Raw genomic sequence first — 21,749 nt, 5'->3', positions numbered from 1 at the left:
CTGTCTCTAAGCCCTGCCTTTCTGAAACACACAGCTCATTGTTCTGAAAAGCAAGGTGTGCACTGATTGGCCAGCTATCCAGTGCATTGTGATTGGCCAAATACCTCAAGCGTATGACGGAATTGTTACACCCCTTACCACAATGTCATGCCTCGTACCCCCATGATACGAGACAAAACCAGGAAAACCCATTATAAAACAGGCATTTGCTGCATCTAGTGGGGACATATTTACTGATTATAATGACTCATACTGTCTTTTTAAGGCCTTGCATTGTGTATCGTGCTGCGTAAACATAAAACCAAGTCTGCAATTGTGATCAGAGAAATGACAAACAAGCAACGCTACTCTATACTTCTCAAAAATTCAGAATCATCAGTGGCAAATCCTTTAAATATGTAAACATACTTACAGACTGTGACTCAGAAGCACCAGACTGTCCTTGCAAAGTTGTTATTATGCTTTCACAACTTGCCACATGTTTTTTTGCCACAACATAGGAACAGCAACAATGTTGCAGCGAGAATCAACATCAAGCCTTCTTTCTTCGCTTGAACATTTGGGCGGTGTATACAGATCCTCCCGCATCATGACATAGACATGTGGGGGCATGTTGGAACAAGAGTTTTAGGTAAGTTTGACTCTTAACTCTTACATTTCGTTGGTTTTGAGACTTTAATCTTTGCAACTTTACAGATCTTATGACCAAGAGCTCGTAACACTCCAAAGAGAAAGGAAAAATGTTAATTGCATCATATGACCCCTTTGTGCAAGGATCCGTTTGCGGTGCGCCGGTAGGTATGCAGTGCAGAAGGAGCACAGGCTCATTGTGCTTTCACCTTTGTAGTGCGCTATGATCCCCGAGCTTATTTATTTAAAAGGTTACTTCCTTGCTTTACCCCCATTTCCCAAAAGCAGTGTCTATTGTAAAAAAAAATAAAAGAAATAAAATCCGTTTGGCCTACTTATTTACATTTCTGATGTAATTAATACAATTTTTATCAATCCCTGTTCATTCTTAACGTGAGCAACACTGACACTTTAATTTAGCATGTGCAGCACAACAACAATAGACTCGGTGCAGAAACTCTTGGCAAACGACCACTGATAAACAAGAATAAACAAATGAGTAAGTTTACATTCGTGTATTTATGTTTAATATCAATGCTGCTTAAGCCTCACCATCCCCTGACCATTATAATGTAACAAATTAATTAAAGAATACCTATTTAATTCTGACTTAATAAAATCAATATATATATATATATACAGGCTATAAAAAATAGTTTACAGTGTTTATTGTAACTGTGGAAATGCATCATCACAATGTGAAAAAAATCTGATGTTACAAATTAAAAGCTTTGCATGATCAGCTGTGTGATCAGGAAAGATCTGAATATCTCAGGCATTCCAAACAATAGCGAAGCATAAAAACCTAATGATCACGAGTTCTTTAAAATGCACAAACAAACGTTGCATAAGACCCCCTCCCCATGCACCCTTCATCCCACAAAATACAAATTCGTGCCAAAACCGCCATAAGCATGCCATGCATGCAATAGATTGCTGTGAAGTGTGAGTTGAGTGTCACTTGATCATTCCACTTTATCTCTGTCAGATAACACAATCAAATGATCAGGGAGTATACATGGGGGTGCAGTGATAAAGTAAGGAACATACAGTATAGGTAACAGAAGCAGCTTCAGGAGACGCCAGCCAAGATCCCACAAGATAAAAACATGACAAGACCTGCCATTACATAACAGACATATACATAGCCTACACATCAAACTCCAAATATAAATCAACAGACACTGAATATAAAGCAAAAACTGTGAAAAGGAGAGAGTGCTTATTATGCAATCAACATAAAATCGATAGCGTTTCTCTATAAACACAGTATTTTTTTTTCATTCAGTTGCTCAATCTTGACCTGGTCATGTGCTTTATGCAGGCTCTCTGAATGAGGATCCCTTCAGGGAGCTATAGGTGAGCACTGAGATGTGTGTGAGTGAGATTCCTTTCATGTGTGACCGAGAGAGAAAGAGATTTCTATCTAGATGTGTGACTGTCACGTGGAAACACGTGCCCAAAAAAATTATCTGCAAAAATTTCAGCCTTCAGCAATTTTTAAAGACATAGATTTACTGAATGGGATAGAAAGATTAAAAAATAATTTCCAGCACAATGATAACCGCAACACTGATACCATAATTAAAATGTATTCAATACACTACAACTTATTTTCTATTGTTTCACTGATTATTTTTTTATATTATTATTATTATTATAGTTTTTTTTACATGAGAGCCAAAGCACTGCAGGTGCTGTTTTAGTTCTGTGGAGAAACTTTAAATCCCAGCATGAAAACCCTAAAAAATGTAAATAATGCATTAATTAACAAACTAATAATGAACAATTTAGGTTTTACAGCATTTATTAACCTTTGTTAAAGTTAGTTAACAAAATTAAATTAAATGTGCATTAAAAAAAATATTTTTTTAACTACTGCATTGTCTTTTATTATTTCTTGTAGATTTATTTTAATAATTTCATTATTTAATTTGCTTGCATATTGTAAAATGCTATACATGCAGTAAAAAACTGTAGTCCAGTGTGTTCTGAGCAATATAAATGAGTAATACGGAACGCTTTAAGCTGGTAACACCTGAACAGGTGTGTTCTTACACTGCAGACTTTGCATGCGAGTGAATGACACAGTCCATCTTCAGAACTTTATCTGATCTGAAGTGCAGTCCAATCTGTTATAAGAATCTCAAAACTAGTGGCAGACAATGAGCATCTGACCAAAAAGAATGAAATGGCTATTCATAGAGGAATGTGTGAAGATAACCAGTCTTATCAGTCAGCCCATCAGGGACTGCAGACTCTGCGGCAGAAATAGAATTCCTGATGAAAGGGGTGTAAAACAGCCCAGAGATGTTCCTGTCAGGAGTTGTCAACTAAAAGCGAGAAAGAGAATTCTTTCAAGACAATACAAAAAGGATTCAGTGAGTATATACAGTAAAATAAAAGTTTTATAATACATATAATGGAAAAACACGAACAACATAAATGCATGATAGAAAACTAGCTCTCTTACAGATTTACCTAAAATTTACATTGCTTCTTGTCTGACACCAAATGATCTTACTGCATTTTTTGAGTGCATAAAAGAAAATAAATGTATACAATACTAATATAACTCCACGTATATCTTGAAACTTTTTTGGCAACATTTAACTTCTAAAAACAAATGACATAATAAAGATAACAGACCACTCTGGAAACCTGTTATTTTATCATATTGTTGAATATGTCATGTTTGACTTGGAGTCTGACTCCAACTAGACTGAACCTGGTTTGCAGTGTACACATTGTCACACTTCATGTTGACTTAAAAAGCCTGACTAACCTGCTATTGTTTATACACAGAGAAAGAAGTAATGTGTTGGGTTATGATAGACCCACATACTGTACACATGATCAGGTATGGTGCTGATAATGGTAAGAACCTCCATGGAACACAAAAAACACCATAAAAGTTTAGCTACACAAGTTTGGGTATAAACGTTTTTTTTTTATTTTTTATGTTTTAATGTTTAAAATAAATATTTTATTCCCACCAAGACTACATTTAATCTATCAAAACAATGTAAGAATAAATCTGTAAAATAATAAAAGAAAGTACTGGCAGCTCATTACCAGGACATCATCCATTAATTTTACAGTCATGAATGCAATAAAATTGTGAAATTCAAAATAAAACACCTGTATAATAAAACACACAAACACACACACACACACACGCAAGCTTCTAGAGGGCACATAAGTCAGAAGTAACAAATTTAGGTAAAGTGGTGCAGAGCCAGTGGTAGTTTTGTAGGCAAACATCAATGCCTTGAATTTTATGCGAGCAGCTATTGGTAGCCAGTGTAAACTGATAAACAGAGGTGTGACGTGTATTCTTTTTGGCTCATTAAAAATGTATCTTGCTTCCGCGTTCTGGATTAATTGTAAAGGTTTGATAGAACTGGCTGGAAGACCTGCCAAGAGGGCATTGCAATAGTCCAGCCTGGACAGAACAAGAGCTTGAACAAGGAGTTGTGCAGCATGATCCGAAAGAAAGGGCTTGATCTTCTTGATTTTGAATAAAGCAAATCTGCAGGATCTGACAGTTTTAGCAATGTGGTCTGAGAAAGTCAACTGATCATCATCAATCATAACTTCAAGTTTACTGGCTGTTTTTGAAGCAGTTATGGTTGATGTGCCCAACTTGATGGTGAAACTGGGACGATCATATAATATCTGATTTTATGCTCAAGAAAGATTTCTTATTATCATCAAACAGTTGCTGCTTAAATTGTATTTATTTATTTATTTAGGGTTCTTTGATGGACTTCAAAGCATAAACAGAATGCTGTTTATTTTTATAACAATAACAAAATCTGTAACAAGCAAGTCTTTACAAGTTGCCTTTGATCAGTTTAATGCTGAATAAAAGTATTGATTTCTCTTAAGACACTAAAGTGTGTATGGGAACTATTCTTTCAGATAATCAGATTTCCACGAACACACAGCAATATGATACTGCTCAAACTTGTTTGATGGTTCAAAAGATATGAGACCCAAAACAAAATGATATATGAAGGTGGCAGTGTGGGGGCTGAGAAACAAGGAAATAGCAAGCCTGGGCTTGACATCACAGTTAGGAAAACGGTTATCCTCTGAGGCGAATCTATCATTTATCAACTACTGTCTCTGGTAACTGAGAGCACATGCATCACTAGAACTACACAACCTTGACTCAAACCCCACTTTCCCAGGGGCTGGGTTAATACGAGGTTAAAGAGTGAGCCTGGGTATGTGTGTATGTGCATGTGCAGTTTAGGAGTGAGAGTGAGTCGTCACTGATCAACTATGCATGCTAAATTCCTTAAATCTTTCTTAAAGAAGTCAGTATAATATATCTATTAGGTTTCGAAGTTTAGAACTAATATAGAAGACTGGGAGTAAGTGAAAGAGATGAATATGGACAGAGGAAGACAAAGGTCATCTAGACATCATCTAGGCACAAACAGTGAAAGATGACAAAAAGAGCCATTGATGAAACAGCACAATGCGAAGTACACTGACAAACGCTTGAATCCCATTATACTGCTTTTCCTCCAAATGGTTGTTTACTTTTCGTGTTTGCATGCTCACTGCTGCCCGTGGGTCAGTGCTGGGGAGTTTAGTGACAAAGCTGTCATTGTGCTCTCAGGTTAGAGAGAGACAGAGAGAAAGAGAACACAAACTATGGCCCATTCCACTTCCTCTTTCTGTTCTGGCCTGGTCAGCTATGGCTAAAACTGACTGGTCATGCAAACAGTTATGACTTCACAACCTGAACCGTCTATATTTAGACTGCATTAATTATATGACTTCTTAAAATAACCATGTACTGTCTAGTAGGAAAGAGGGTTGTTATTGTTATGTAAAACTAAAATAATACAAATTTGTTACGTGAAATGAAATAATGTTAATTTAAATAAAATATAGAAAAATGTAAACTTACTTTATCATTATTATTATTCATTTTATGTCCGCCGGTTTGAAAAAAAAGGAAACATTTCTCATTTTCATTTTCAGGAAACTAAAATAGAAATGAATGAAAAAAAAAATAGTTCAAAATTAAAGTTTCATTTAACTTTAATAAAAATGTAAATGAAAACAAAATATAAAAACTGTTAATAAAAACTATAATAATATCTCAGTTATTCTGAAACACTGGTAAGTCACTTTCCTTGCTCAGAAAGTTCTGATTACCTTAGATAAATAAAATAAAAATAAAAATCTAATCAAATTTCTGTGTAAAATAAAATATAATACATGAATAATATAAATGCACATAATATTAAAAACTACTTACGAAATATATATAAGTTAGGTATTATATATTGCACACACACTTTTCCAACAAAATGTTTCACGAAAAACTTATTTGTTCAAAATTGAGACAAAAAAGTATTAAAAAAGACACTTTCTCATTGGTTCATGTTATTGGATCATGTTCATAGTTGATGTAATGAAGTACCTGTGGTTTTTCTGCTGGAACACAAGATGACAGAAAAGATAAATTGTTCTGTAAAAAGCTCTATCATCATTTATTTGTAGATACCACTTTTTTTTTCTTCACATTTTTAAATGTCACTTGATTGCACAAAAAGGGGATGTCAATGCACATCCGTTATCTGGTTTCTGGCATACAACAAGCTTAATTACCTCAACAAAAACAAACTGTGTGGACTTGAAAATTACATATGTTTTAACTTCAGCACCTTTTATGACTAAAACAAAAATGTGAAGTTGCCTCCATCATCTGAGGTTTCTAAGTTTCAGGCATTCCTGGTCTGTCTGTTAGACAAGAGCCACTGAAAGGAACAATGAGAGTCTGTGTGATGCTCATTAACATCCGAAACAGAGGAGAAAAAGCCTGCGTACACATCCAACACTTGTCAGATGACCCTGATCGTTGTGTTTCTCCACTGCAACCAGAGCAGAAGAAAACAAGATGACTGTCATGGACTTTCTCTGGATGTCCTTTTTAAATTGAGGAAGAAGGCTGAAGACTAAGGTGAGAACAGCTTTCTGTTTGAATCAAATACCAGTGCAACTATAATCATCGTTATAATGTTGTTTAGGGAAAAGGTGAAATCCACAATGAACTGTATTGCTGTGCTGGTGATTTCAGCCAGTTTCTTCTCTTGGAACTCTGCAAAATACCACCACCACAATCAAGGTAATATCATTTAAGTTTATAGATTTGAAAGCCTCTTGAAGATATTTTAACACATAATATTAAATTACACAATGCTTTCACAACACTTTTTTATTTTTTATTTTTTCTAGACAAGGACAAAGATCTAAAATACCTCTTGGAACCTCTGGTATATGCTGAGGTCACTGCTCGCCGTGGAAACACAGTTGTTTTGCCATGTGTGATGAGATTTAAACCATCGCACTACAGAGTAAAGTGGACTAAAGTTGAGCCTTCTAGTAAAGGAGTGGAAAACATAGTGCTTATAACAAACGGACAAGCAGATAAGCAGTATGGCTCAGTCGGGCCTCGGGCGTCTCTCCTGCGTGCACATAACCTGGATGTTTCTCTGCGTCTTACTGACCTGGAGCTGGAAGATGACGGCAGCTACCGCTGTGAACTGATCAACGGAATTGAGGATGAAAGTGTCATTATTACTCTGAGAATTGAAGGTAGGACAAGCTGACAACCAGTCATGATCATTTTGATTTTCATTTTGTGCACACATGGTGACAATGAACAACAGTAAATAATAATAATTATTATTATTGTTATAATTATTGTTGTTGCTCTTATTAAATAATTAGCAAATGCAGATGGCTTTTACGATGATGATGATATTGATTATTAATTATGATTATGAATCCTAAATATTTCAATTTAATTTAATTTATGCATCATGTGTTCCCGGAGAATCGAACCCTCAACCTTCTGCTTGACAGCGCAATGCTCTACCAATTGAGCTACAGGAACACTAAACATGAAAACATATAAACATGAACATATTTTAATACATGAATTATATTGACCATGTATTTCAGGAGTTGTATTTCCTTATCAGAGCCACAATGGTCGGTACAGATTTACATTCTTTGATGCAAAAGAAGCTTGTGCTGAACAGGATGCCACACTTGCCTCTTACAAGCAGCTTTACAGGGGTAATCATAATATTTATACACGTAGACTGCTTGAGCAATTTTGGCTGAGGTTTATTTAAATATAAAATGTGTTTGGTGCTTAGCTATATTAATTCTGTGATACTCTTATGATGATTGATCTTAACAGCCTGGACTGAAGGGTTGGACTGGTGCAATGCTGGATGGCTGAGCGATGGAACTGTCAATTACCCAGTCCTGCAACCACGGCCGGCTTGTGGAGGGGATCTTCTTTCAGGCATCCGAAGTTACGGGCCCCGTCACAAAACACGGGACCACTATGATGCTTTCTGCTTCACCTCCACCACTAAGGGTCAGTGAATGAGGATTCTGCTGTGATGGAGAGTAGAATGGGATTCAGACGATGACAAAAAATATTTCACACATATTACAAAAAGTGTTAGTAATATTAGTATAGAGGTTTTCACGCATACTGTATGTAAAATAGTTTAGAAACTATTACTATTCTGAAGTCTTGGGTTAGTAAGTTTTATTGTTATTTTTTTTTTAAATGAAAGAAATGAATACATTTAGTTAACAGGGATGCATTAAATTGATCGAAAGGGACAGTAAAGATATTTATAATGTTACAAAATATCAGAGTTTACACTAAAATATTAACTGTTTTCAGCACTGATGTTAAAAGAAAATATATATTTTTGAGCAACAAATGATTTCTGAAGAATCATATGACACTGAAGACTGGAGTAACGATGCTGAAATTATTGCAAAATATATTCAAATTGAAAATAGTTATTTTAAATTGCAATAATAAATCACTATATTTACTGTATTTATCAAATAAATGCAACCATTGTGATCATAGGAGATTATTAAAATAAATAAATAAACAAAAACCTAAACTTTTGAATGGTAGTATATATTACGTTTATCCGGTCAGTGATCCATGGTCCTTTGAGAGTTACATTGATATAAACTGATACAGAGAATTATAGGAGGCATCATCCCTAATAAAAATGTTTTTGTTTAAAATAGAAGGCCATTAGAAACACAGTCACAGTTTGTTCCCAAAATATACTAGAAGTGACAGCCAATCAGCTCTGTTGTTTTTGTATTTAGCAAAGACAAAGAGTCTGTTACTCTGTAGAGTGACATTTGAGCTCCCATTATACCCACGAGACTGTTGAATGGCATTAATTGAATGTCTATAACAGAGATACAGAAAATACTCCTATTGCAGATCAGTTATTCACTCAATTTAATTATTTTATTTATTATTATTATGTTGCACTTATAAATATAAATGTTTTTTTAAAGATACCTCACATTCTGCTTTTCCAGGCTCTGTGTTCTTCATTCCGGGGCCATTCACTTCTGCCGAGGCTGAACGTGCCTGCAGACGGGATGGTGCCAGTCTAGCGAAGGTTGGTCAGATCTACTCATCTTGGAAGTTTCAGCAGCTTGACCACTGCGATGGAGGCTGGCTGCAGGATGGCAGTGTACGGTTCCCTATCATCAAACCAAGGGAGCGCTGTGGAGGCATTGCAGAACCAGGGGTTCATAGCTTCGGGTATCTCAGCAAAAGTTTGCAGCTTTATGGGGCTTATTGCTACAGATAACTGCTCCATGTTTTGCTGCCTGGTATATTTCTACTACAGAATGTCTGCACATACATGGCACACTGGTCTAAAGGTGAAGTCCCTAAAGTGGTGCAGAATGTGTCCTTCATTTGCGGAACATAACGGAATGATTATAACTAGAGGCTCTCTGCAGTGTAGAGCTGCAGGAAAAGGAATATATGAGCTACAGTTAGCGTTTTGGCTTAAGGCTAGCATTCACATCCATCATCAGTTCATTTACTAAGCTTTTTTTTTTAAAGCAAAAATGTTTGGGTCCTGCTAGGAATACATCACTTTCAAATTAAGTGTGGATTGACACAAAGGCTTTACTCCTGCTTGAATAGCTGCTACTGTAGCTTGAAATGCTAACTCAATAGCTTTGTATGAGGCGCCATGTAGAATTTAAATCAAACTTCGCTTATCAATACATATATAAAACACGTGCATGTTCACATATAAATTAGTCACATACTACTGGATATTCAAAATACATATATAAAATGCACGTGAACACTATGAAATCAATACGAATACATGCAATGTATGCATACACACTTGTGAATAACTTGCGTATATAAACTTGATGTGTGCATACACCTACAGACCCTGGCACATTCATATAAACTTGATCCGTGCATACACACCTATTAAACACTCGCACATACATATAAACTTGATCCGTGCATATACACCTATTAAACACTTGAACATAGTTTTAGCGTGAACGGAAGTAACCGCGTTTGCAATCATGGACAGAGATCTGTGTCATTCCTAATCGTTTGCTCAATCATTCAAAAAAAAAAAGTTTAAATAAAGCGAAAGCTAAATATTTATACACACACTGCATTGTGGTGCACTTTGAGATGAATTATCCACGGACCATGCTATCACCAGAATATCCGCCAACATGATCTTTTTACTAAACCCTTTATCCATGAAACAGGTTTTATTAGGTTGTGCTTGATTGATTACCTTTGATTATCCCGATTTTTTTTATTTTATTTGCATATGATGTTAAACTATTACACTGATAAAGATCCATCATTCATCCACCATCAGATAAAAAACCAAATGTTAATTCTGAGAATGTTCTCTCTCGGACTAAATCTAAAATATCTTAAACTGTGTTCTGAAGATAAACGGAGGTCTCACGGGTTTGGAATGACATGAGGGTGAGTTATTAATGACATAATTTAGATTTTTGGGTAAACTATCCCTTTAATTCTGAAAATGGCTAAGCTCACTTAGTTGGGAACACATTTTATATTTTTTAACTAGAGGCAGTTAAACTCTCTCTCTCTCTCTCTGTGTGTGTGTGTGTGTATGTGTGTAACTTGCATGGTTTGGAAGGTATTTCATGAAGATTGCACAGAAGTGAAATTCTCACCTTTTTCTAGATCGAAACTGCCAGTTACCTTACTGCTGGCGAGTGTGATATCATGGTCCATGAACTTGCCGGTGTTCTGAAATGTTCAGTGTCTGAGATATTTGGTGTCATTGAGAATAAAGAACTATGTATAAAGACTTGTATGCAGTAACATTTAACTATTTAACTTGTTTTCTCCTTAAAAAAGGTGTCACATGTAAGTGCATGAGAGCCTACAGTTCATGTGGAGAAGCTGTTTGTTTGCAATCAATGTACAGAATATGTTACAAATCAGCAGAGTTTGATACTTGCACTTCTGCCTATTCTTTTTTTCCTAGTTTGCAGAAGCTCTTCTACTGGGGGAGACTTACATTTTCACATGCACACATACATGGGTAAACATTCTCAGAATTAACATTTGGTTTTTTATCTGATGCAGGGGATGGTGGATCTTTATCAGTGTAATAGTTAAACATCATATGCGAATAAAATAAAAAACTTGTATACTATTTGATACAAATATTGTATTATTAACCAATTTTGAAGTTTAACTACATTCTGTTCCTGAAATCCACACTTTTGAAATCGAGATAATCAAAGGTAACCCAATCAAGCACAACCTAATAAAACATGTTTCGTGGATAAAGGGATTAGTAAAGAAATCATGTTGGTGGATATTCTGGTGATAGCATGGTCCGTGGATAATTCATCTCAAAGTGCACCACAATGCAGTATATGATTAAAGACAAAAACAAAGTGTATAAAGACATTTTACAACCTTTTTATAACTATATAGTACATTTTATCTACTAAATGTATTATTTTGGGGCAAAAAAAAATTAAAATAAAAAAAATTGAGAGATTAAGATTCTTTATATTCCAATTCATATGTGTATTAAAAAGCATTCAGCTTTCACTTTTTTCTTAAAACTTTTTTTTTTTTTATGTCTGAGTAAACGATTAGGAATGACACAGATCTCTGTCCATGATTGTAAATGCAGTTACTTCCGTTCACACTAAAACGACTTCCTTTTACACTGAAATGCCCTCCGTTTACACTGAAAAATTAATGAACTCACATCGACATATAAAATCACTTGCATATATAAGTGTGTGTGTGTGCATGTGTGTACACAAATAATGCAAGTTTTTCTCATCTGAGTGTCTGTAGGTGTATGCACGCGTCAAGTTTATATACGCAAGTTATTCACAAGTGTGTACATGCATACATTGCTAAAATTATATGTATTGGTATCGATTTCATATTAGTGTTCACGTGTATTTTATGTATGTATTTTTGAACATCCAGTAGTATGCATGTATATGTGAGTAATTTATATGTGAATATGCACGTATTTTATGTATGTATTGATAAGCGCAGTTTGATTTAAATCCTACACGGCGCCTCATAGCTTTGACTAAAGCCGTGCTGTAAATTGCAGCAGCAAAGGCATTAAATATATATAGCAGCAAGAACAATGTCAACCAAGTCTAAAAATTATTCAGTCAATGTATATGCTTTTATGTACTTTAATGTTGTTGTTTTTTCCATTAACTTGTAAAAAAGGAACAAATTATCCTTATGGTCTTATGTATTCATGTTATACTGTTTAGCACTATGTACTGAATGGTGCCTTATAGTTGGATTTTATTTATTTATTTTAACAATGAACAAAATAGTAAGATTGTAAAATGTGTGAATAAAATTACCAAAGAAAATATGAAATCTGTATTTACATGCACTCAATTTTTGTATGACAGTCCTAAAGTGCAGTATAAGTTACATACACCTGCACGGTGTTTCAAAACTACACCAAACAGTAATCAACCTAAAAAGATAAATTTCCATAAAATTGTTTTTCAAAGTGCCTCACAAATCACAGGTGAATTACTAGCAATGCTTTTAATAATAACCACAGATTTGTTAAGCTTATCCTTAATAACAATTAAGGATACACACATATTCACATGATGCAAGAAAATACATAAACATTTCTTACTGTGATAACTCTTTTTATTGTGATTGCTCTAATTGATTCTATGTTTCTAGAGTGATAAAATAATTTCTGGTTTCAGGCCATCAAAAAATAAAATATGGTTTTGTTTTGAACTGTGGGCCTGGAAATCAAAAACAAACAAGATGATTCAGACCAGCTGATGTTAGAGAGCATTTGTTCATAGGTTTATCTCATAATTTAATAAAAAAATAAAAATAAAAATAAAATAAAAAAAAAGGATGAAATGAAACTGAACAGGTGTATGGTCCAAATGGTTACAAGCTTTGTTTAGAAGTTGCATTTTATCAAGTGTGCTTTTATGGTGTCTTAGAATTACAAAATGTAATTCAGTGTCATAGTCTACACAGAGAAAAATGGACAAGAAAAGAACAGAGAGAAGAAAAACAAAAATGAATAACTCTTTAGTCTAATTTAAGTATCCTGTTATAAATGTTTGGTGTATTTAAACTTTTATCCAATTGGAAGTACCACTTAAAGGTATAGTTCACCCAAAATTGAATCAAACAGTTGGTGGTATTTTTTGTCCTACTATGAAAGTCAATGGCAACCACCAACTGTTTGATTACCAGCAATCTTCAAAATATCTTATATCTTCTTTTATGTTCAACATAAGAAAGCAATTCATACAGGTTTGGAATGACATGAGGGTGAGTAAATGATGACAGAATTATACATTTTGGGTAAACTATCCCTTTAAGAGAAGTTAAGTGGGACCGTTTTTTATATAGAATTGCTGTTATATAAAGAACTTTGTAGAGCTGATCGATGGATGTTTTTCAGGAGGATAAACAAAGGGATGACATGATAAAAAGAAGAGTGAAAGAAATAATGAAATGCAACTATGCCATGTTCTTGTTTTAAAAGTGCCATTTTATATCCAAATATTCCGGTGTTGTTGTTTTTTTTGTTGTCTCTTTTATTGTTATCTCCTTGTTCTGACCTGTGGGCCATGTTACCAGTTCTCTATTTGAGTATGCTGTTCCCACTGTAAGCAAAATACATGAAATGAACACATTATAATGTAATGTAATGTAATACAATATAATAAAATAATATAATATACAACAACAAAAAACATTTTTACCTGGTGAACAAGTGATCTTAGGCTCCTCCCACTGTCCGTTGCTCTGACATGTGATGATAGGGTTTTGTCTCTGGATGAAGCCTGGCTCACAGTAGTAGCGCACCTGTGAATTGGCCCTGTACTTTATTTGACGACGTCCAAATATCTTAGTGTGCAGCATGAGAGGGGGCTGGCCACAGAACGCTGCAAAAAAATAATCAAGATGAACTTTTACTCTTCCTGGGCGCCTGCACTCCTACAAATTGTGATGTACTCACCAATGCCTTTCTTGCAGGTGTAAGACAACTGGTAGTTGCAAGGGATATCACTCCAATGACCATCATCGTACCACACCATGACAACACAATCCTCCCCTGACAGGAAGTAGCTGTCTGGTTGTCCATGATACCAGTTCTCATACAACTGATAAAGAGAGACAGGTCAAAAGATTGGAATAATCACACCTTTAATCAAATCACAAATCCCTTGCATTTCCAGCTTGGAAAACACTTGAAGAAACACTTGATGTTTTTCATGTTTTTATTTGTATTTTTTAATACAGAAAGCCAGATCAGTAGTCTCACCAGAGGGTTCCCATCTGACCAACGGAAATCTCCCTCAATGGTCTTGTCATTGAGACCCGTCCACTGATACTTCCTGTATTTATCTAATGAAAGAAAAAAAAACACAGAAATGCCAAAGAACCAGCATACACTGTCAGTAAGACACAACATAGAATCAACTTCGAGTTTGACACCCACATACATAATACTGTATATGACGGACATGCACAGGACATTTTCACACAACCCTCACAACCCTCAAGTTCAAAGCCCTTCACCATTTTGATGATTCTATAGAAATGCAGAACAAAATGCAGGGCCTCTCAATGTTATGTCAACAAACCTGGTCCTTTATGAATTCCTTTATGTACTGTAGGCTAAACCGCTTCAGTAGCTTGACACTCTTTTTGACTTTTAGTTTGAGCAATATCGAGCAATAGTACTGCTTTTCAGATAACAGTTCACAGTTCAGAGCAAGAAGTTAGTATTGAGTAAGCTAACTTACAATTTTGAGAAACTTTTGGTATTTATTTTTTTTGTAGTTTTGCTCTTCACCAATAAGAATAGTTTCAAATGAAGCCGATGCAGATTTAAACAGTGCACATCTCTGAGTAAACATACCTTAATGGAGTTTCTTACTTAATAAATCAGTGTTTTTGATTGAACTGGTTAAGGAAATAGTTCAACGGCTCACTCATAATAAAGACTTAGATGAATTGATCCTGAATGAATCTAACTAATTGGTTGAACAAATGATAATTCACTCATAAACACTCACTTCTGCACCACCTACTGTCAGAAAGAGTTCCGGAAAAAAATACCTTGTTAAACGCATTCCATTAGGTTCAAATCAGGTTCCATCAAGTAAAATTTTTTAACATATGATAAGAAGTCAAAATGATTAGATCAACAGGAAAGGGCCACCTCTACAAGCACTTGTTTAAACATACCATTGATAAACTTCTGTTCCTCAGGTGACATAACAGAGATCAGGTGACCTCCGCCCATGCGACAGTGCTGCTCTGCCACATCCCATTTCTGCCGTTTGGTGAAATGTCTATAACAAAACCCTTGGAACTTTTCCCAGCCTGGTTCACAGTGCTCTAGATCTTTGTTGGGAGATGTAAAAATATTATAGAAATCAGAACAGACTCAGCATTAGGTAACCAAATATTAATAATAATAATAATAATAATTTTAAAGATAAAAAAGTACTGTAACAATTGCTCCACTTTTTCCAGTGAAGAAGTACAATGCAGGTAACTCACCTGTCTCACAAACATCTCCTCCATAAGTAGGTAGACAGAGACACCTATGACCTTCTCTACTGTCCACACATGTGCCTCCATTTTTACAAGGGTTCTCCAGACATGCATCTAAAAGGCCATTAACATGATTTTATAGATCACTATAAAAATATTGGACACAAGTGAAGGATTTGAAATAAAGCTTGATTGTACTACTAAATACAAGGTGGTGCTACTATATAGCTGGACCGAGAGTGTGGCATAAAATTTGTGGACCCCAACTAAAAAAAAAAAAAAAACAGGCTAAATCTAGATCCCTGAAATGTTCTGTTAACCTCTAACTACATAAAACATGCTGTATCAACACCGGATACATTGCCGTTTCTTTCCAATTGTTCTCTTATCATATTCTAGTCATCATGGCCCCACTAAACCAAACTCTTCCTTCATGCACGACTGAAACTATTTGTTGTGATGGGGGATAAACAATTCTGATAAAGTCTTTCTGTCTCTCTGTCTGCACTGTCCTCTTTGAAAGACGCGCTACTCTGTTGTTACAGATGAGTGCATATCAGTTATCAAGTTTCCAGATATTTTAAAGAGATGCATCTGCCAGTGTTTGGAGGGAAACAGTGCCCCCTGTTGAGAGCACATGCTTTGCTCAAGAAATTTAAACGACCAATAGAGGGTGCAATCACTCCCAGATGTACAAGGCAGTGTTGTTATTAACTTGAACGAATGATTAAGAAATAATATCTGAATGGGTAATAAAACTGAAATATATGAATTAGATGAAGTATCTAAATATTACATGAAAAAAGGTTAAGAAGAGCTTGTCAACTAATTGAAATAAAATAAGCTGAATAATTATAATGACTAAAATGAAAACTAAAAATAAACTAAAGCTTAAAAAAAAGACAAAAAATCAATGAATTACAAAAAATGAAACAAATTAAAATGAAAAAAAAAAGGTAATGTAAAATATGCACTATAGTAATATATAAATGAAACTAAAATAACCAATTTAAGGGGCTTGACCATGTGCTTTTTAAACTAGTTTAATAGTTCATTCATAATTAAATAGCATTGAAATAATTTTTGCCAAGTTTTTTTCTCTCTCTCCTTAAAGGACCACTCCAAGAAACTTCTCTTCTCCAGTGAAAGTGCATGGATATCTACTACAACACAGACAGAAGCAGGTTATAAAATACTAATTGCAGCGTGGAAGATAAGATATACAACATGTTTACCTGAAATGTAGTCTGTCCTGACCAACACTCTCGGGGTAGGTCTGGCAGGTAGACTGGTAGACTCAGGTGTGGTTTTGACATCTTTCTTCATAATCATTATCATGAGTTTGTAATCATTTTTGTCGTCATCATCATCATCTTCATTGTTGGCTCTAGTAGTGGATGGTTTTTGGGTTTGTGCTGTCTCCTCATTGGTGGAGTTTTTGATGTGATCTGTGGTAACTGCCGCTTCCCCACTGAGTTCAACATCTGCTCTGAAATCTCCTGGGTTTGTGGAAGAGGGCACAGTTTGCCAGAAGGGACTTTGGGTCCCATGAGGAAGAAACGTAACCTCCAGACTTGTTGTGGGTCCAACCGTGCGTGTGTGATTATCATCATCACTATTTGTTTCAATAATTTCTTGAATATCTGTCACATTAGAGAGAGTGATGCTGGCCATATCTGCGTATGTAGGCTTAATAATGGAAGATCCGTTTCCTGGGAGTTCTCTTTCTCCGGAAGATACATCCTCATCACTGCCTTCAACAAGCAAGGTTACAGTAGAATTATTTCGCTCATTCAAAATTTTTGTATTTTTGTGGTAAATAAAAAGCCATCAAAAACGTTATTTGCTGATACAATATATATAATATAATAATATTTCTCAATATTACAGTTTTTACTGTATTTTTGATAAATGCAGTCTTAGTAGGCAAAAGAGATTTCTTTCAAAAACATCACAAATATTTCTGATCCAAAACATTTGAATGGTAGTATGTATGTGTGTATGTGTATAGTCTGTGTGTGTGTGTATGTATGTAATATGTATATATATATATATATATATATATATATATATATATATATATATATATATATATATATATATATATATATTCATAATTTTTTCATGAAATATTACTAAGTATATATATTTCCTGCTTATATAAGTAGGAATTTCTTCCAAACCTTATTAATTAATGGGTTCAAAAAATGGGTTTGTTTTGTCACAAACAATATGGGGATGCCAGTGATCCCTGCATGTAAATTTGTTTAAATAATATTTACCTTTTACTTTGACTTGTGCCTGGTCATAAGCATCCTCCAAGCCATGCTGGACTTTACAGCGGTAGAAGCCTGTATCATTGTGTATCAGTCCATCCAGTCTGAGGGTGAGATCAGCTGAAGAGGCAGCATAATTCAGCAGTGACGCCCTGCCTTTATACAACTCACTCACCTTCACCCACTCACCACGGGCCACCAAGATTTCTGTCTCTCTGTTTGATGAAAGAAAGCTCCATTTGACTCGTGGCTGGGTTAGTACAGCATGTCGGCCCAAAGATGTGGTCCAGGAGAGACTCACAAGACAGGGAAGAGTCAGGGAACCCCCCAAAATTGCAGACACTGGGGGGCTATCAGGAATGGTCACTTGTAAGAATGCGGTTTCATCTGAGAAAAAGACAAGATTGATTGAGATGCTAATCATCTGACAGTTTAATACTGAAATGGATTTTCATTTTCGATATTCAAAGCATAGATTTTAATTTTAATGTGAGTTTTTAGACTTTGTATTGCTAAAAAGCAATAAAAGTGTATTAACACTGTAACTACACTGTCTGTGACCTTTACTGTTATTTCATTAATTATATCCCGTGTGTTGAACGGTAGAGGTGAGACACACCTGCTGCAGAACTGAAGACAGCCGAAGATGATGAGACAAAGAGGCAGACGGCACACAGCAGTAAATTCAGGAACATTGCTGAGCTGAGACAGAACAGAGAGGGAGAGAATGAGAGAATATAGAAACAAATTTAAAGAACAGCATTATAAATGTCAAAGGGAACTGTAACACACCACAACATAAGATCATTGTGTTGAAATGAAAGGTGCATCCATCCATCCATTGTTTAAATCATTCTGTCTGTCTATAAGGTCTATAATACTTCAAAGTTTAAGGCTTTTTTTCCCTAGAAATTGTGACATTAGTGTTATCCTTAAATATCTATCTCTTTGAATTTTAAATAATTTTAAGGCCACTTTTTTAGGCATTCTCAATTTAGTTCTGAATGGCCCACAACTTTGATTTTGGTATTTTTGTGGTTATTAAAAAGCAAAAAAAAAACTTTCTTTGCTGATGCACTGTATAAGTAGATTGTTTATTTTTTACTTACTCGGACTAATATTGTTCAGATCTGTTAATGAGAAGCTCTCTGTCATAGCCCCAGATGTAGATGCTCTATATGTGTCTGATTTATGCGAGGTGACCAAATGTTTGGATTTTTGGGTGGATAAGTTCAAATCCTCATCAGAAACCTCCAACCAACCTTCAGTGCTGGATGTTCTTATTGAGGTGGACTGAGTTGTGTGTGTAAAAAGACCAAGGTCTTCATCTGGCTCTGGACCCACATAGCAAATGTCTTCTGGCCCAGATCCGGGCCACAAAATCACTTTTCCCTCGGCCGAAGTACCGCTAAGAATGATGGCCCTGAAGTGGCCCAGAACTGGATTAAAGACTAGGGCCACACATGGGCCAATAACCCTGCCGGGAATCTCAGAAAGTTAATCACCCTTAACTGGCCCTGAACTGGGCCTAAAGAGGATTAATTATTGGTACCAATTCTCAGCATTAAGTCAACTAGACTCCCCCAATATGAGCCTCACCTGAGCATATAGCCCAGACCCAATACAGAATCTTAATATTTCATATTATTTGTATATAAAAGTAAAGCCAGATTGCTATAAGGGCAAACATTTAGGACAGGGCCCAGCAACCTCAAGAGTGCTTAGGCCGGCATCTCAATGGATGCCTGCTGTCTGGAATACAGAATGACTTCATTCGGAAGGGAAATTGAGAAGGAGGAGGTCTATTCTAATTTTTTGTACATCACAGCAGTGATTTTACAGACCATTTAAGAGGCTCACTATTTCTTGCTAAAGATGTGGTTTTAGTTGCCATGTTATGCCAATGTTGGATAAACTCTCAGACAGACAAGGGATGGTAAAAGAAAGAAGAAAAACTTTAATAACAGATCCACATGAAAAGAGCTTTACAGAGAGACCTTTTTAGTTTCATAAAAATAAAATAAAACAAGTTTTAATGCTTCAGTTGCTTAGGAAAAAAAAAAAAAAAACCTTGCTGGTGCTTTAAAAATCCAGATACAAATAGACTGATCTGAATAACATCAAGAACTTTTTAATCTCCAAAGAACAATTTGGGGCCAAAACAATTTATTCCTGCTTCCTGTTGCCACAGGCAAGTCTTTTTAGTTTCACAAAAACTTTTTTATCCACCAGTACTAAGACAGTTTATCAAAGAACAATTACTAAATGGTGTTTATTATGTTATAACAATAATCTGATTGGATAGTACTCTGCAGACTAATGGCCAAATCACATGGACTGATGCAACATGCATATTCAGCACAGTAATGTCCTCCATAACATCTTATGCTGTGCTCTCAAACTTAAAAATGTATACACAGAATTCACTTACCCTAAAATGATGCCCAAAAAGTCCAGAGGAGGAGAAGAAAGAGAGAGAATGATAGAGTGGAGGAATAAAGGCACAGGATCTGTGATCAACCCACTCTCTTTAACCAATAGAGTTCATTTTCCTATTTGTCCCTGGCACGATGGAAAAAGTGGGACGGAGGAAAACTTAAAATGTCCTAAATTAGAATGAGCTGAAAGAGGGAAAGAGAGGAGACGCTATTAATCAAATATCATATACATACCCTGAAATGTTACTCGATGGCTGTTTATTTTCCTATAAGAAGGGTAAACCCAGAAGAGTTAACGTGTGTAATTCTGTTTCGCTTTAGTTCATTGCTGGCTCATAATCTTCTTGACCGACATTTACTGATTCTGTCAGGGCATTAAAGGATTAAAACTTGTTGAGGTGAAAACGGCTGCAATTTCTAAACTGTAAAAAATCTAAATAAAATTAAAAAATCTAATAGACATGAGACACACACACAATATATATATATATATAAGTGAAAAAGACTGTCAAATTATTCAAATGAATAATAACTCAAATTAATTTCAAACATAATTGTGAGACAATACTGAGTGGTGTTAGTTTTTTTTTAGCTATGAATTAAAGGAATGGTTCACCCAAAAACATAAAAATTTGCTAAAGATTTACTCACCCTGAAATCCAAGATGTAGGTGAGTTTGTTTCTTCATTGGTAAGAGATTTGGAGATATTTAGCATTACATCACTTGCTCACTAATGGAGCCAGTAAATGGGTTCCATCAGAATGAGTCTAAAAAACCACATTAATCCACAAGCAATCAACATGACTCCGGTCCAACAAAAAGCTGTGTGTTTGTAATCAATGAAGGCCTGAGGGTGAGTACATTTTCAGCAAGTTTCATTTTTGGGTGAATTATTTCTCTAACAAAAACGTTTTTTTTTTAGAATGAAAACTGTGCCAACAATGTGCAAACATGTAAGCATCAATTTCTCCAATAATTTTATGATGGTAAACACTGTTATGGCTAAATATAAGCTACACAGTGATGAAACTGAGTGCAACTCTCTGTCACTTCTGTATAACAGGGTAAGTGTGAATACCTTCTGTGACTGGCTTTGCTGACTATCTATAAGCTAGGACAAATCTGTGTTGGTGAGCTTTAATAACCAGATCCTTCTGTAATGATGAGATAACTGCTTATTCAGAGAAATGACCAGTTTGGATTGGTTTTGAGGCATGAGTCACAGCCGATTTACTGTAAATCTGTAAGTTTGAATCTGATCCATTTGAGAAGGTAATCACATGTGAACACAGCAGACCAGAGCCTAACCTCCTGTTAAAACAGTAACAAACTTTCAGAGATGAGAGGCTGGATGACAGAAGCAAGGAATAGTTTATGCACACAGAGAGAGGAGGGTGAATATGGCGTTGTATATTACATATTCTTCAACAGTCATATACAAGAGGAAT

At 35.3% G+C, this 21,749-nt stretch overlaps 2 protein-coding genes across 2 annotated transcripts; one reads left to right on the top strand and one right to left on the bottom strand.

Annotated features, from left to right (window-relative positions):
* The first annotated feature begins 6,468 nt into the window (after nucleotides 1–6,468).
* Nucleotides 6,469–12,399, top strand: LOC128030169 (hyaluronan and proteoglycan link protein 2-like). The gene is made up of 6 exons (XM_052617652.1): nucleotides 6,469–6,616; nucleotides 6,684–6,781; nucleotides 6,892–7,251; nucleotides 7,621–7,737; nucleotides 7,865–8,047; nucleotides 9,037–12,399. The coding sequence occupies exons 2-6, from the start codon at nucleotides 6,703–6,705 to the stop codon at nucleotides 9,312–9,314; spliced, it is 1,017 nt and encodes a 338-aa protein (XP_052473612.1). The 5' UTR covers nucleotides 6,469–6,616; nucleotides 6,684–6,702; the 3' UTR covers nucleotides 9,315–12,399.
* A 244-nt stretch (nucleotides 12,400–12,643) lies between these two features.
* Nucleotides 12,644–19,469, bottom strand: LOC128030197 (brevican core protein-like). Its single transcript, XM_052617676.1, has 10 exons — nucleotides 19,462–19,469; nucleotides 18,482–18,564; nucleotides 17,869–18,249; nucleotides 16,822–17,340; nucleotides 15,593–15,700; nucleotides 15,275–15,433; nucleotides 14,346–14,428; nucleotides 14,040–14,184; nucleotides 13,783–13,965; nucleotides 12,644–13,683 (listed from the first exon to the last, which is right to left on the bottom strand). The coding sequence occupies exons 1-10, from the start codon at nucleotides 19,467–19,469 to the stop codon at nucleotides 13,556–13,558; spliced, it is 1,797 nt and encodes a 598-aa protein (XP_052473636.1). The 3' UTR covers nucleotides 12,644–13,555.
* Between the last annotated feature and the right edge of the window lie 2,280 nt (nucleotides 19,470–21,749).

This window comes from Carassius gibelio, chromosome A16 (genome assembly GCF_023724105.1).
Source record: "Carassius gibelio isolate Cgi1373 ecotype wild population from Czech Republic chromosome A16, carGib1.2-hapl.c, whole genome shotgun sequence".
Taxonomy (NCBI): Eukaryota; Metazoa; Chordata; class Actinopteri; order Cypriniformes; family Cyprinidae; genus Carassius; species Carassius gibelio.
Note: the sequence above shows the minus strand (reverse complement) of the source record. Positions and strands in the feature narration are given on the sequence as shown.